General features: G+C 32.0%; 4 protein-coding genes across 4 annotated transcripts; 1 reads left to right on the top strand and 3 right to left on the bottom strand.

The window, feature by feature from the left end:
* Nucleotides 1-15: 15 nt before the first annotated feature.
* Nucleotides 16-873, bottom strand: LOC132696742 (EKC/KEOPS complex subunit TPRKB-like). Its single transcript, XM_060661748.1, has one exon. The coding sequence runs from the start codon at nucleotides 819-821 to the stop codon at nucleotides 309-311; it is 513 nt and encodes a 170-aa protein (XP_060517731.1). The 5' UTR covers nucleotides 822-873; the 3' UTR covers nucleotides 16-308.
* A 225-nt stretch (nucleotides 874-1098) lies between these two features.
* Nucleotides 1099-11032, bottom strand: LOC132696950 (uncharacterized). Its single transcript, XM_060662131.1, has 23 exons — nucleotides 10733-11032; nucleotides 10387-10576; nucleotides 10017-10293; nucleotides 9600-9670; nucleotides 9404-9547; nucleotides 9166-9351; nucleotides 9024-9116; nucleotides 8861-8973; nucleotides 8396-8801; nucleotides 8036-8255; nucleotides 7730-7971; nucleotides 6740-6936; nucleotides 6568-6680; nucleotides 5936-6051; nucleotides 5247-5346; nucleotides 4717-4805; nucleotides 4251-4660; nucleotides 3222-3458; nucleotides 2932-3164; nucleotides 2679-2877; nucleotides 2404-2623; nucleotides 2158-2326; nucleotides 1099-1719 (listed from the first exon to the last, which is right to left on the bottom strand). The coding sequence occupies exons 2-23, from the start codon at nucleotides 10528-10530 to the stop codon at nucleotides 1319-1321; spliced, it is 4380 nt and encodes a 1459-aa protein (XP_060518114.1). The 5' UTR covers nucleotides 10531-10576; nucleotides 10733-11032; the 3' UTR covers nucleotides 1099-1318.
* A 572-nt stretch (nucleotides 11033-11604) lies between these two features.
* Nucleotides 11605-12718, bottom strand: LOC132696662 (charged multivesicular body protein 1b). The gene is made up of 4 exons (XM_060661618.1): nucleotides 12535-12718; nucleotides 12360-12457; nucleotides 11934-12301; nucleotides 11605-11872 (listed from the first exon to the last, which is right to left on the bottom strand). Exons 1-4 carry the CDS (start codon nucleotides 12566-12568, stop codon nucleotides 11749-11751), a joined length of 624 nt encoding a protein of 207 aa, XP_060517601.1. The 5' UTR covers nucleotides 12569-12718; the 3' UTR covers nucleotides 11605-11748.
* Nucleotides 12719-12902: 184 nt separating this feature from the next.
* Nucleotides 12903-14204, top strand: LOC132696790 (uncharacterized). The gene is made up of 3 exons (XM_060661824.1): nucleotides 12903-13144; nucleotides 13201-13559; nucleotides 13679-14204. The coding sequence occupies exons 1-3, from the start codon at nucleotides 13001-13003 to the stop codon at nucleotides 14061-14063; spliced, it is 888 nt and encodes a 295-aa protein (XP_060517807.1). The 5' UTR covers nucleotides 12903-13000; the 3' UTR covers nucleotides 14064-14204.
* The last annotated feature ends 103 nt before the right edge of the window (nucleotides 14205-14307 follow it).

Below are 14307 nucleotides of genomic sequence, written 5' to 3'. Positions count from 1 at the left end.
AAACCAAATAAAAGCAGGCACTAATGATTTACCACTTTTATTCGCTATTGTGCTGTGCAGTACCTGCCTTTCATATCAAAGACTGAATAGAATATAGGTGTTTAATAATAGTTTAGCACTTTCGAACTAAATACCATCAAATTTAGATGTGTTAAATCTGTTCCGCATGACTTTCAGTGCAAAAGAAATTAAACATTCATCGTCCTTTATAATTAGTAACTGCAGTTCAAAATAATAAATGAACATAAAGCACTATTGTCACATAATTACAATGTAAGAAACATCTTATAGAAAAACATCTTTAAATGTTACAAAATTTCTTTACAAGCTATTCTACTAACTATAGAATCCAAAAGTTCCAGGGAATGACTTTCCTTTTCACTAATTTTATAAATCCTTTTTAGTGCATGCAAGTCAGCTAAACATCCCAATTCAGAAATATCCAACTCATGTCCGACCACTGATGTAAATACATTATCGTTGCTGTCATCCTTTTTCACTAAACTCACAACTAACAATGTGGTATCATTATCACCAATTCCAAATCTTTGCAAACTTTGGGTAATATTGTTTGATGGAGATAAATTAAACAAAATTTCAGTATAAATCGACTTTGTAGTGATTTTGCGGGCTGTTACAGCTTTATTTGCTGCAACGATAACTTGCAACACATCCAAAATCAGGGAAGGTTTGATAATGCAGCATTTAAGTTTTCCCGATAACAATTGTGTTTTGAGCATCTCAGTGTTTTTAACATCTTCATAAAGCTGCACTCTTATTGCGGTATTCGTCTCATTGTCCAGGTCAACAATGTACGACATTGCTAATCACAATATCAAAATTTTAGGTTGAAACACAGACCACTAATGTAATAAAAATAAAATCGCCAAACGATTATAATTGTGGTCTATGCATACTTAACGAGCCACGAGTAATTTTGTTGGCAACATTGAATAACCATCAGACTTTAGACTGACCTTGATAATTAACCATAAATATTTTTTTTATGTTGGTGCTCCCGAAAAGAAAAATTTAAAAATAAATTAACGCATGGCAACACTGTAAGGGGTTTTTGGAAGTCAATGAACTCAACGCCATTAACCATTTTATTTCAAATTAAATTTCGCATTTACATTCTAAATACAAAATAAACAACTAACCAAAATGACCAAAAGAATCAATTTGTGTATTGCATAAACATTTCTTTTCTCACCCAATTAAAACTGTAAGGTAAATCGCATAAATAAAAAAATTACATTTACAATTTAATATTAAAACAGTTTCTTATAACAAAGGTTGTATAATTTGCAATCAAGTATTATTTGGTGCTGTTTTCAAATTTTATTTTTTTTATTTCTGGACTACCCTCAGCTTGCTTATGCCGCACGATTCGTTTTGCTTTTAAATAATTTAAAGTGTCTTTGTTTGTAATCCTAGGAAATTCACTAAATGTAGGTCTAAGCAAGTTTGAATTCATCACAGTGGCAACAATGTCACCTTTATCACTAACACTTTCAATTGAAGGTTTTATAGGGGAACAAGAAACATCAGTGTTTGCCACAGAAGACTCGTCTGATTGGCACATCTCACTACTTTCATTTAATTGAAGAGAAGAATTTGCCAAATTTGGATCGGTCATTTCGGAATCTTCAATGTCTGTAAACATATCTTCACTTTCATGCTCCTCTTCAGATTGTTGTGTTTTTTCAATCAACTTCCCTTAAAATCAAATTAAAAAATTGTTAAAAATATGAAATCCAAAAAAAAGTATATAGCCGTTTTTTTTTCGTGTACCATTTGTATGTTGGTACTCGTGCATTGACATCAGATGAAAATAAAACATTTTTTTCCGTATGTATGTCCTCAATGAACTTGACAATAATTATCAAATAAATAAATGTAATCAACTTACACTAGGCAACACTAGTGTTATAAATATAAATTCACATTCTTATATGGTGGCAACAGTGTTAGTTAAATAGTTATTGATTATATGTTGGTAACATAGAACATTAAAAAAGACTGTTGGTAACACTGATTTTAATAAAGTTAATAAAAAAAAATATTAGTAATATATTCTAAGATTCAATTACTTCGGACATGAAGAATTACAAAAGAATAAGTACTAAACTACTTTTGCACATTTAAAATGCTTACCATTCATTGTAGGCAATATTATATCTGGCAAAAGTTTTAGATTTCCTCCATTCTTGTCCATTAATTCTTTAATTAAATTTGCAATGTCCTCTCTCTTTTTAGTGACTGTAATTTCCTCAAACCAGGTTTTGATGGATTTAATTGGTATGTAATAGTCTTGTATAGGACTCTAAAATAAATAGAAAGGAATTAATAAAAGATGTAGATATAAAAAATATAATAGAAAAAATAATAATTATGGTTTACCTTAAAAAAATGTTCAACAAATTGTAATAAATATAAACCACAGTCAGTAAAATTTGTCTGTTGTGGTACTTTTACCACAGAGCCTTTAATTGAATCTTTATTATATATTCTCTCTTCTCCAATTTTGTTCTTGTATTCAACAGTCAGATAATCTCTCAACGTAGCGACAACACGTGACCTGCTTGGTCCTGCTAATGAATCAAATATTAAAATGCAAGGCCTAAAACAAAGGAGGTAGTAGAATTGAAAAATATATCTATAAATTCACTAGTTACTGTTTGATTGGAGGTCTCTCAGGTTTTTTAACCCTAGGGAGGGGGGTTATACTAACTGATGCAGCAATGTTAGTTGCAGCAGCGGATGCGGTTGAAGAATCCGAATCATCGGACTCTAGGTCACTAGCTTCACTTTCTGCTTCATCTTTGTCACTTAATAAAGGATCATCACACGGGATTGGTTTTTCTGCCTTATGCTCTATAATTTTTTTCTATTAGCAAAGCTGAATGTTACAAGATAATAAAGACACACTTTTGCCTTTCTTTGGTTTGACATCAATAACATAAGGTTTGCCATCAAATGTTTGCATACCCTGCAAGTTTGGAAAACAAATTATGGCAAGAAACCAATGAGCATTTTCATTAATTGGCACCACAATAAAATCTTTTTCAAATAAATTTGTCCTTTTTGACCAATTTTTGACTCGAGAGTGTCTTTTTTCTGCAGCAGTTAAATTTGGGTCAACTTCATGGGGAAGAGATTTTCTGAAAGACAATAAGTATCCTATTAGAAAAACTATTAAAATTCATCATTTTACTTACTTGTTAGCTTTACTTGGCTTTGTAGTTAACCTTTTGTAAAAGAAAGTAGAAAAAATATGCACTTTACTTTGCGTCTCTGGAGGAAGATTTTCCCATAGATATTTGAGATAAAAGTCGATTATTTTATCGTTTAGAAATTGATCCGCAGCCAAACATACGTAATCTTCAGTATTTAACGTAAGTCTTGCGGGTCCTTCAGGGGGATAAAACAATATTTGCTTTATTTCCGTATATGTTCTGAAAATCGAAAACATAGACAGAAAATGTTTTAAAACTACTTATGTGTTCGCAACTCACTGCCAACCATTAACGTTTTCAAAAGGACCATTCATTTTAAGCAATATTATTATAATTAGGACATGTTTTACGCGTCCTAACCTCAATTTAGACATTCAATGGTACCACCACATTTGACTGTTAATTGATCAGTGAATCAGTGACGCCAAACATGTAAATTTTTGTTTGCCAGAGACGTCACAAAATAAATTTCACCAACCCCATAAAAATTAAAATGTAAAGACAAAGATTATAGAAAAAAATGCAGTAAGGTAGGTTTTGTTATTGCACGCTTTTCCAGTAAAGTCAAAAAATAAATTTAACCAACTATATAAGTATTAAAATGTAAAGACAAGGATTTAAGAGAAAATAGACAAAGGTAGGTTAGCTTTTATTATTTGCAATTTTTCAAATAGATGGTTAATGATAATAAAATGATTATTATTATTAAAGTACAATTGCTATCCAGCTAACCGCAGAAAATTAGTTTTATTTTTATATTTTAGTTCATTTGGTGACTATTGAAGAATTTTTAAATATGAGAACCAAGTCCACTACATTATTTGTAATCGCGTGATTTGCGATAGAAATTTCTTTTTATTATATAAAATGTAACCACTTTTTTAAACTGCCTAGTGTGTGGAATAAAAACAATGTATATATAACAAATCACAATTATCATATCAATATTTGACACCAACAAAATATTAAATGTTCAACACATTCATAAACTGAAAAGACCAATTTGCTTACCCAGCAGAGCAGGAGTTCCCATCCTTCGGACATGTTTTAAGTAAAATATCGTTGGCCTCCTTAGATGTAAGTTCATCCATAATATTAAAAGGCTGAGCGCCGTAAATTTGTTGGAAAATTGCTTTTTGTTCATCAAGAAACTCGTCGGGTAGCAATGTTATCTTTTTGAAAGACTCATCCTTTTCTGATATTGGATCGTAATATAATCCGGTTTCTAACTGGAGATTGAGGAGCTCCCTAATCACTGGTGCAGCATCCACATTTAGATAATAAAAAACGACAGGTAAGCCCTTATTAAAACTGACCAGCACCTTCACTATTTCAGATCTATTAATTGTTAGGGTAACGAATTCTCCATGTGTACCCACAGGAGGGGCCTTTATTGATACGCTTCGAGAATCAATTATAATCTAGAAAATTTTAAATCACATAAATAGGAACTTTAGTAAAGGTGTCGAGTACTTACCTCCTCGGGTGGGGCAAAACGATAGGATCCAACTCTCACTGTTCGACATTTCAAAACCATTGTCAGACTTTTAACTGTCTCAGGCAAATCTGAAAAAATGAAGTAAAGGTTTATTTATGGATTAATCATTTCAAAGACAAAGGCAAAAATATAAAAAAAAAAATATTTCAAGTTTAATCTAACTATTTGTTGGAATATTTTGGCCATAGGTTGTTCTGTGATAACTTGCTCTGGAGCTAAGAGAGTGGATGTTGATATTTTCGCCAATATAATTCAGATCTACAAAGCTTATTTTGTTTACTAATTTAAATCAATCATTAATGACACAAATATAAAAATATATATTCACAAATTTGTAAAATTCTTTGGTTTTTGTTTTAGTGGTCAATAAATTTAGAGAAATTGGCAAGTAGGTTAAAAAATTAACAAATATTTTGAAATAATATAGTTCTACAGTATTTATTTTTAAGATTTATTTTGATTTATCAGATTGAACCCTCACAATTTTTGCCAGGTATTGCAATACTTACCTTTGCAAATGTGCTTCTTCATTTCAGTCAAAGACGGCTCTTTTGTTACAGGACTAATTGTCACAGATGCCCCCAAACTTTTCAAAAGTTGTTCACTAACCTAGCAAACAATATTGACATTAAAGGGGTATAAAGAAATTACAGTAAATTTTCCAAATGAGTAAAAAATGTTGTAATAATGGACAGAAAATTAAGGCAAAACTAAAAGAAGTGAAATTTTCAGTTACAAAAACTACACGCAGTTTCCCCCCAATCTGTTATAGACAAAAAAATTCTTTGATACAATTGGGGTGCACATTTAAAAGTTTTTTTTTTAGGTAAACTCTATATATATATATATATATATATATATATATATATATATATATATATATATATATATATAATTTTTTTTTTTTTCTGGGTTTGCTACCCAGGTCTTGTTTGCTAAAACGGTAAAGAATTTACAAACTATTTACGTTTGGATTTCTTGCGTCGGTTGTTGATAAAAACCTGTTGGCTTCATTAGAGTTTATCTGAAACAACCGACGCAGGACGAATCCAGAAGATTTGTAAATAGTATTACAGTAGCATGTGGAAGTTTCTGTGAAAAATTAAAAAGTAAAACTAATTTAAAAGCAAGTGCCCAACCCAATTATTTTACTTGGTTGAGGATCAATTGAAGGGTTATGGAATTAGGGCAATCTTACTGATTTTGCAGATTTTTTCTCATCTTCTTCCTCATCAGAACTTATCACCACCGATTCATTATCCATTGGTTTCGCTTTTGTAGGCTTCTTTTTAATTGGAGTCGTCGGTTTTGGTACTGAAGGACAAATACAATAGATGGAATACAATTAATGGAAAGTATCAAATAAGTAACTGATTTGGTTAGTTAAAAAAAATGGACCTTCAAAATAAGATTTAACTCTTAAATAAGAGCTTTTTTGTATTTGAAGTTGGATAAAAGTCTCACTTTAAAGATTGGTGCCACATGATTTAGTTTTTTTATGTTTTTCCCATAAAGCTATTAGATTGGCCCTACCATGGTAAAGTGATGCGCCTCAGCCACTAAACAGCTATATTCACACACCTAACTGATTTTTGCCTGTAGATCTAATATAATTGTTACATACTTTGAGAAAATACTGGCAGAAGGTCATTGGTTAAAAGCAATATTTCAAATCATTCATAGACCTTCTCAAAAAAATTTTCATAGTTGTTTCACAAGTTCCTGTATTATCGGCATAGGGAGAACCTCAACATCTGTAGTAGCAATATGGTTTTCCCAATTATATTCAAATATGTTAGAATTGGAAGCAGAACAATATATTAATCATACCTGAAGGAGATAAACCAATAAGCGATTTCTTTTCTGCCGAGCTGAATTTCTGACCATTATTTTTTAAAGGCGAGTCGATAGATTTCACATTGTCGGGCAATTTCCGGTTGCATCTAAGATATAGTTAGTTACTCTCTCATTGGTTGCCAAAATTGTGTATAAATATAAATACCTCGCGCATCTATTGAAATCCTCGCCAGTATATCCGCAATATGAACATACAGCTAGTTTTCCTGGTACCAGCTTCGGCTGTTCTTTTGGAGGCTCCGGTGAAGCAGGCTTGATCATTTCTTGCTGTTCAGAAACAATAGGGGGCAGAGGCGCAGGTGGAGGAGACTGGGAGGGATCAATATTATCTTGACATTCGTCCTGTTGTAATTGGAAAATACACTTAAAACATGGTTTTACAGAAGTTGTGTATTAAGGGTACAACAAATGGGATTTTTTAAATTTATAATTTTATTAATAAAAAAATGTTCAAAACTGTTGAAACAAATAAGACAAATAACATTAATAAACGTTTACGAGAATTAAAAGTTGTTCCCAAATATGAGGTAATGTTCTCTTAAAAGGAAAAAAAAATCAGAATACAATATCTGTATTTGTGAATTGCCAATCTGCAATACAAATAAGTTTTGGAATGCATCTTTTTCAATGTGTGTGTGTGTAATAAAAAAATGTGCAAAATTGTTGAAACAAATAAGACAAATAACATTAATAAACGTTTACGAGAATTAAAAGTTGTTCCCAAATACGAGGTAATGTTCTCTTAAAAGCAAAAAAAAATCAGAATACAATATCTGTATTTGTGAATTGTCAATCTGCAATACAAATAAGTTTTGGAATGCATCTTTTTCAATTTCCACGTGAAATATATTTGTTTTTTAAAAATAACTTTGCCTTTTAGTAATATCTCTGCAACAAACATGCAACTTATTCAGTTGCATTAGAGATGAAATATACTAATTAATTGACTCTCTTGTAGTAATTTGCCACAAAAAACATTTATTTAATTATTCAATTTATTAAAATGATAAATCATAAAAATTCTTGCCATGTTTATATTACATAAAAGAACATTTCTAGAAGTTGGGGATAACCTTTACCATTTTGTAATAATTTTACTTCAAAATATAAAAATATGAAACTAATATCAACTTACCTCGCCATACCCAAAGTTGGTAACATTTCCAACTGTGACAATATAATTAATTCCATTGGTATTTGCTTCTGTTACTTGAATATTTGTTTCTGGAGTGAAAGGTACATTGACCTGCTCAAGAATCTCCTGGATTGTGCAAGCTTCTTTTGGTAAAGTGAACGTAATCAATCTCTGTTCTCCATTTTCTAATAGGACCAGCATCCTAATTGAGTCAGAATACTCCTCTGTTAATGGAGTATTTTCTATAGATAAATTAATAAAGATACATTTAGTAAGGATAAAATTTACAAGCAAACTCATTTTTACCAATTATTTGTTGAATTTGACTAGACGGTATGTATGATGGTAAAGGACGTTGTTGTCTGGGTCTATTAGGAGTGGGGGGTGGTATAAGGTAATTGATCTGAGATTGTGGAGGGGCGGCGGCATGTTGTTGCTGAATGTCATTTATCTGTTGTTGTTGGGGCTGGTGTTGCTGCTGCTGCTGCTGTTGGGCCATCTTCTGAGATGCCACCTGGTTTTGAGGCTTAGGGGAAAATAATTTGTTATAGCAATCGCTAATTAAGTATTGTTAATAATGAAACAAAAGCAGATTTTGGTAGTAGGAATAACCCTGCTGTGCGAGATCTGCAGAATGCAATTACATAAATTTTATATATAACGTACCTGGTTTAGCAGTTTTCTAACTGGCCCTTGGTTTGCTAACTGTTGCTGCTGTTGATTCAAAGGGAACCTTGCTTGTTGACCCATTGCTCTTGGATATGGATGTAAGGGTTGTGGCGTCCTTGGAGGTGCTTTGGGTTTTGCAGCTCCGCTGTTTCTTGGCATAGCGTTTTGGTTCCGCGGTCGCGCTGGTGCTCTAGGCTTGCGTTGAGGGAGCTGTGGAGTTGCAGGGAAACTTGCTGGGCCTCCTGTTTGCAGTATCTGCTGTTGTTGGGGCAGTGAGGTCTGGGATGACATTGGTGACTGTTGTTGGTGTTCTTGAGGGGGTGGCAATTCAGCAATTTGGTTTAATATTTGCTGTTGAGGAGTCGTTTGTGGTGTTTGGGTGATTTTGATTTGACTTGGAAGTCTGAAATATGGCAAATATGGTATTATAATTGAAGACATTGTTTTGATCTTCATGATTACCTGGATAAAAGGCCCATTTTTGTCATTTGCTGCTTTTGTTCAAGAATCCTTTTATAGTTAGCCATTTGAGCAGGATTACTATTCATTGAAGGATCATGATCATCCAACTCATCCTGAAAATTGTCAAATGTGTTTAATATTTAATACAAAGTCATTTACTTACAACATTTTCTGATTTCATTGGAGATTGCTTCTGAAAATCTGGTTTTACAATCTGAGAAGAAAGCAGCTGCTCTTGAGAGACCCCGGAGCTCGGCTGCAATATATTTTGCTAAAAGACTGAGTAGAACTTGCGAACAACTTACTGATTCTGAGTTTTTGTCTTGAGAATGTTCGAAATCCCCTATTTGCTTCTGAACTTGCTTCAGCACTGTTGGAGAGGAAGGAAGTGGAGAAGAAGATTGAAGTTGTGGTTCTTGAGAGACTAAATTTGAATCTTTGGCCACTATACCAAGAACTGCACTCCTTTGCTGCATTACTGATCTTGGTTGCTGAAAAGCCCAATACAAATTTTTCATTTTAAACTTCTCTAAGAGATTGTACCTGTGTTCTAATTTGAGGTAAAGAAGGGGACCTCATTCTCAGCGGATTGGCTACATTATTTCTCATTTGAACGGCAGAAGATCTTGTCACCTGTTGAGGTATTGGAGCTCGGGGATTGGTTACAGGTTGATTTGCCATGTTAATCTTGAATAAACATATTCCCGTAAATAATTACTATATTTATTATTTTACTTACTTGAGTAGGTCTGGAATTATTTCGTATTAAAAGCGGCCTCTGAGCACTAGTTTGTCGGTTTGAAGATGCCCCTGTAAAATGAAAATGAATATAAAACTCATAGAATAATAAATAAAATGACTGATAAATAAAAAACAAAAAACATTTTTACAAGTTTGCTATATTTTTTATTATTGGAATTTATTTATGTCCAAAGTTTTTTTCCTTGTTTTAATTTCTTCCAGAAAACAGATTGACTTTCAAGTATTCATAAAGTAACCCTGGTAAATTAAACCTAAACTCATACTAATTTGAAATGATGTAATTCAAATATATCAAGAAATGGCACCAAAACAAATGAGGCACAACAAAATGGCTAAATTGCAAAAACTTAGGGGCTAAAAAATAAAAAATATATTCTAGAAAAGATAGGAGAACCTAATTGATGATTCAGCACAATTGGTTGAGCCTGAGCCTGTTGCATTGTTGGTGTCTGCTCAATAACAGTTTGAACATTCTCTTGAGTTGGAACTTCGCTGGACTCCATATAAAATATCTGTCGCGTCTGTGCATTAGCATTAGACATCTGCATAAAGGGTTGCGCTTGATTTTGTGTTTGTTGATATGTTAACTGATTTGATTCAATAACAAGTTGTTGTACTTGCTGTTGAGAACCATCAACTAACATTACCTGATCACCAGATAACTGAACCAACTAAAATCAGGAAACACTTTGCCTTAATTTTCATATCTTTAAGCATGGAATTTTACATAAAATTATTTTGCAGTAATAAGAAAAAATTCTAACCTGTTGTTGTTGAAATGTTTGGGATTCATCAGCTAAAATATATCTCACTTGCTGGGTTTGCTGATTTTCGTCACTGGTGCTAAAAAAATGCCGATTTTGTTCGCTGCTCTCTCTTTGACTTAAAACCTCAAAGTATTGTGCCATTATTTAGCAACTTTGAGTTTAAATGTTCCAGCATATCCTAATCCCACTGTAATATAAAATTTTAGTCATATGGAGGCTTTATTAGCATTAGGATGTTAAAACAGGAGTTCAAATACCCCAATATGTATTTGGCCGTATCACTCCAGATTTTTATGGACAAACAATAAAGTTTTACAAATATGGATAGTTTCTTACTACTCACACAGTAAAAGTCCTCATTATAAAGCATACAAAATAGTTGTGAAGCACTTTAACGTTATGCACTTAAAACTATTTTATATTTCATAAGGGAACTGACAAATTATCTGATCGTATGTATGCGTGAAGAAAATGGCGATCTACCACTTCACAAATATAACTCGCTCGCTGCTTATATTTCCGCCAAAAATAGAAAATATATGTTTTAGACTCGACAAATTATGTTTCTTAGTTTCAAATGTTCTAAACTCTTCTAAAACTATCAAAAACCTATTTTCCATTAAAAAGAATCGCTTAACCATACGTATAGACGGCGCAGGGTTGCCAAGTTGACATGTGTTCGGCAAACGCATGCCTCCCAGAGGCGGTAAATTTAAACTGGTGTTATGGAACCAATAAAATTGGAAGCGTCTATCACGTGTCGCTATTTTAAGATTTTATTGGACGTGGGATGTTTGTATTTTACCATGGCAACGCATTTTCGTTTACGGGAAATTTTAAGTAAAAGCGGCAGTTTTAGATTGAGTTTTGGAAATACCAAATTTTTAAACTTGATGGAAGAAATACTGGCAATTAAATTTGTTTAGTTTTTCTCTACTTTGATAATTATTGAATATTTTCAGATTGCCCAAGTTCGTAAACTAGGAGTCGCGCAACATAACCTTATTTATCTATTTAATCTAACCTAATTCTCGCACATGTACTTCGAAAACAGATAAAATTGGCATCAATGTTTGATTTTTCTTTCATTTCCAATAAGATTTATTTAGTACATAATTTTTAACTTGATTGATAGAGATTATTTATTAATTTTTTAATCACCTGCCAATTAGATAGTATTCTTTTTAGCGCATAAATTAAATTATTCACTTAACTATACACTGGCTTTATTAACACTACAATAATTACAAATACAATACAAAATTGGAGATTTATTCAACATAATATAGATATACAAAGCACTTAAAACTTTATGGGAATAAAACTATATTTATCACACCACAAATTTATATCATCATTTTATTCGGTCTGCCTTAATTTTGCAAGCCTTTGAGTGAGTTCATCTTGTTCTTGAGACACCTGACTTGCACTTCCAATCATGCTACCTTCAGGCCTATCTGGTAGTTCCATGTTTAATTCCAAGCTAAAGAAAAAATTGTGTTTATATAATATTGAAGATATAATCATTAACTTTGAAAGTTTACCCTGCTTCATCTGCAACTTGTTGCATTAAAGAATCTACATCGTTTTGTGGAATTAGAGTGGTTGTTGTCTGCGCCATTGTGTTTTCAATAACATCTGTTTGTACACCCAAGTCTTCAAATTGCTGCTCAAATTTGTCCATCACATTTGAAATCTTTTCTAAATTCATACTTTTCATTGCTGCATCCATAGCTTTGACAACACCGGCCATTGAATTTGTTACTTTTCTAGTTGTTACTGCAGATTGTACTTTGCTGGCTACTGCATCTACACGAGCAGCCATCCTGAGATAGTTGAGTGATTGGTTTTTTTGCCGAATTGCATTTTCAGCATGTATTCTAGCTACTTCCATGTTGCCTTTTTGAATTGCCTAATTTAAAAAGCATAACATCAATTACTTGTTTTTAGTTATTGATAAAAAAACTCACTTGTTTTGTTTTAGCTTTTTCCTGTTTCTCTTCCTTTTCACATCTTTTTGAATTCCTTTCTAATTCCTTGGCAGCGAATTTTAAATTGAATAGGTGTTCTAATATGTTATTTAAGGATTGTAAAATATTTTAAAGTAGTGAAATTAGCATTGGTACCTAGCTGAAAAAAGGATACTTTCCATTGCTGATTGTGACATTTCGTTTCCCATGTTTCCTAATTTATACTTATTATGCTTATATACTTTTAATGTCTTTTTGAATTATTGAAATAAAATAATATAAATTTCTTCCAAATAAACGTAATTCGACATCTCTTGATATCATCACCTGTTTTTATTAGCGATATACTCTTTAGTGAGTCATTACCAATGTTACCACACGATTGGTAAAAATTCCCCGAAATTTATGGTTAAAATATGGTTAACTTTTTCAGAATGTTATTGCATGGTGGCCTCATTGTTCTTTCGGAAACCAGAGTTTAAAAGTTTATAATTTTCATTGTTGGCAACGATGCTTTCTGGTGAGATTTCAGTCGTTCCTAAATTGTTCTGTGTTTAATATCTTATTTATTCCATGCGTTTTTGTCTTAATAAATATTATTTAGTTTTTATATTATAAATTTACTGAAATTATCTCTCAATATGGCTGCTGTTGTAAGAATAAAACGTCATTTAGACGAAGATCCTTTGAATGCTTTAATTTTAAATTGTAAAAGGCGAAAATTAAGCTGTGGTGAAAATGAGGAAGAAAAATCCGCAGTTCTACAATTTGCGGGAACTTCAGAAGTAGGATAGGGTATTCCGAGGGGCTAGGCTCTAATAATAGCATCATTATTTTACAGGAAGAAAATATAGAAAATCTTTTAAATAAGTATAATGTGGCTAAGGCCGCTGACATAAAGGAACACTTTAAGAAACCACCTATTGATATTTTGCAAAAACTTCGTACTGAAGTAAAAGAACAATCAAGAAATAATAGATACAAAATAGTTAACCGCTTTAGGCAGATAATAAAAATTAATGAAGAATGTGAAAACTTGAAATCAGATCCAGAATTTACTGTTTTCGATATTGAAACTGATTTTAATAGGAATGATTCGACAGAGAGGAATAAAAATGATAGCGTTATCCCAAAATATGTGTATGATTTTTATTATACTAGTTCTGACGATCTTGGAGATGCAGACTTGGATGAACTTAGGTATATATTAACAAATTTTAAAGTCTCCTTTTACTATCAAGGAGTAGAGTATAGTTTTAACATATTTTCTTTAATTTTAAACTTACTGAACTTTTTGTAACTTTGTTGTCTGTTTTTAGTGTTTATCCGTTAATGGATTCACAGTATGACCCGTTTATATTTGGTTCTATGAGAGACAATGGTTTGGAAGGAAAAGACTCTGATGGTGACAGTGATGATTCAAATGCTGAATGTAATTGGCGTAATGATTACCCAGATGAAGATGACTTAGAAAGTATAAACGAAGATGATATGATCGGAGCTGTTAATAACATTAATTTAGGTGAAGATCTCTCCTCTGATGACGGTGAAGAGGATTTTGTATATTCCAGATATGATGATAATGGAGGGTATAATTTGAGAGCAGATAAATTAAAATATGGGAAGTTGTATGCGGACTTTAAAGCAAAAAATTTGAATGATTCATATTACAGTGATATAGATGAAGATGAGTATTTTCACTGATGTCCGAGTTCTGTTGTAAAAACTCGGAAGAAGGCTCAATTGTAAATAAAAGTATATTTCACTTTGCTGTGTGATTAGCTGTTTAATTTGCTTAATTAAAAAATTAAATTAAAGGTTAAAAAAATTAAAATTAAAGTGGGTTTCATTAAATTCCTTATTTTTCTATGAGATTCTTTCTATTGAATGAAAGTATTTTTGGTTGTTCTTGAAGTATTGCTTCTGTTGAGTGCTAAGAAATGTAACA

The sequence above is a fragment of the Cylas formicarius genome, unplaced genomic scaffold, assembly GCF_029955315.1.
Source record: "Cylas formicarius isolate icCylForm1 unplaced genomic scaffold, icCylForm1.1 PGA_scaffold_1__22_contigs__length_36826433, whole genome shotgun sequence".
Taxonomy (NCBI): Eukaryota; Metazoa; Arthropoda; class Insecta; order Coleoptera; family Brentidae; genus Cylas; species Cylas formicarius.
The sequence above is the reverse complement of the archived record's forward strand: the minus strand, read 5'-3'. Positions and strand labels throughout refer to the sequence as shown.

What these genes read in the sequence shown, in the direction of transcription:
- LOC132696950 (XM_060662131.1), bottom strand. Translation starts at nt 10,530, where the DNA reads ATGGCACAATACTTTGAGGTTTTAAGTCAAAGAGAGAGCAGCGAACAA. An exon ending in AAGACAAAAACTCAGAATCA is followed by an intron (nt 9,117 to 9,165) that starts GTAAGTTGTTCG and finishes AATATATTGCAG; the next exon opens with CCGAGCTCCGGGGTCTCTCA. An exon ending in TTAGAAAACTGCTAAACCAG is followed by an intron (nt 8,256 to 8,395) that starts GTACGTTATATA and finishes TTTTCCCCTAAG; the next exon opens with CCTCAAAACCAGGTGGCATC.
- LOC132696742 (XM_060661748.1), bottom strand. Translation starts at nt 821, where the DNA reads ATGTCGTACATTGTTGACCTGGACAATGAGACGAATACCGCAATAAGA.
- LOC132696662 (XM_060661618.1), bottom strand. Translation starts at nt 12,568, where the DNA reads ATGGGAAACGAAATGTCACAATCAGCAATGGAAA. An exon ending in GTCACAATCAGCAATGGAAA is followed by an intron (nt 12,458 to 12,534) that starts GTATCCTTTTTT and finishes ATAACATATTAG; the next exon opens with AACACCTATTCAATTTAAAA. An exon ending in AAAAAGCTAAAACAAAACAA is followed by an intron (nt 12,302 to 12,359) that starts GTGAGTTTTTTT and finishes TTTTTAAATTAG; the next exon opens with GCAATTCAAAAAGGCAACAT.
- LOC132696790 (XM_060661824.1), top strand. Translation starts at nt 13,001, where the DNA reads ATGGCTGCTGTTGTAAGAATAAAACGTCATTTAGACGAAGATCCTTTG. An exon ending in AATTTGCGGGAACTTCAGAA is followed by an intron (nt 13,145 to 13,200) that starts GTAGGATAGGGT and finishes ATTATTTTACAG; the next exon opens with GAAGAAAATATAGAAAATCT. An exon ending in GCAGACTTGGATGAACTTAG is followed by an intron (nt 13,560 to 13,678) that starts GTATATATTAAC and finishes GTCTGTTTTTAG; the next exon opens with TGTTTATCCGTTAATGGATT.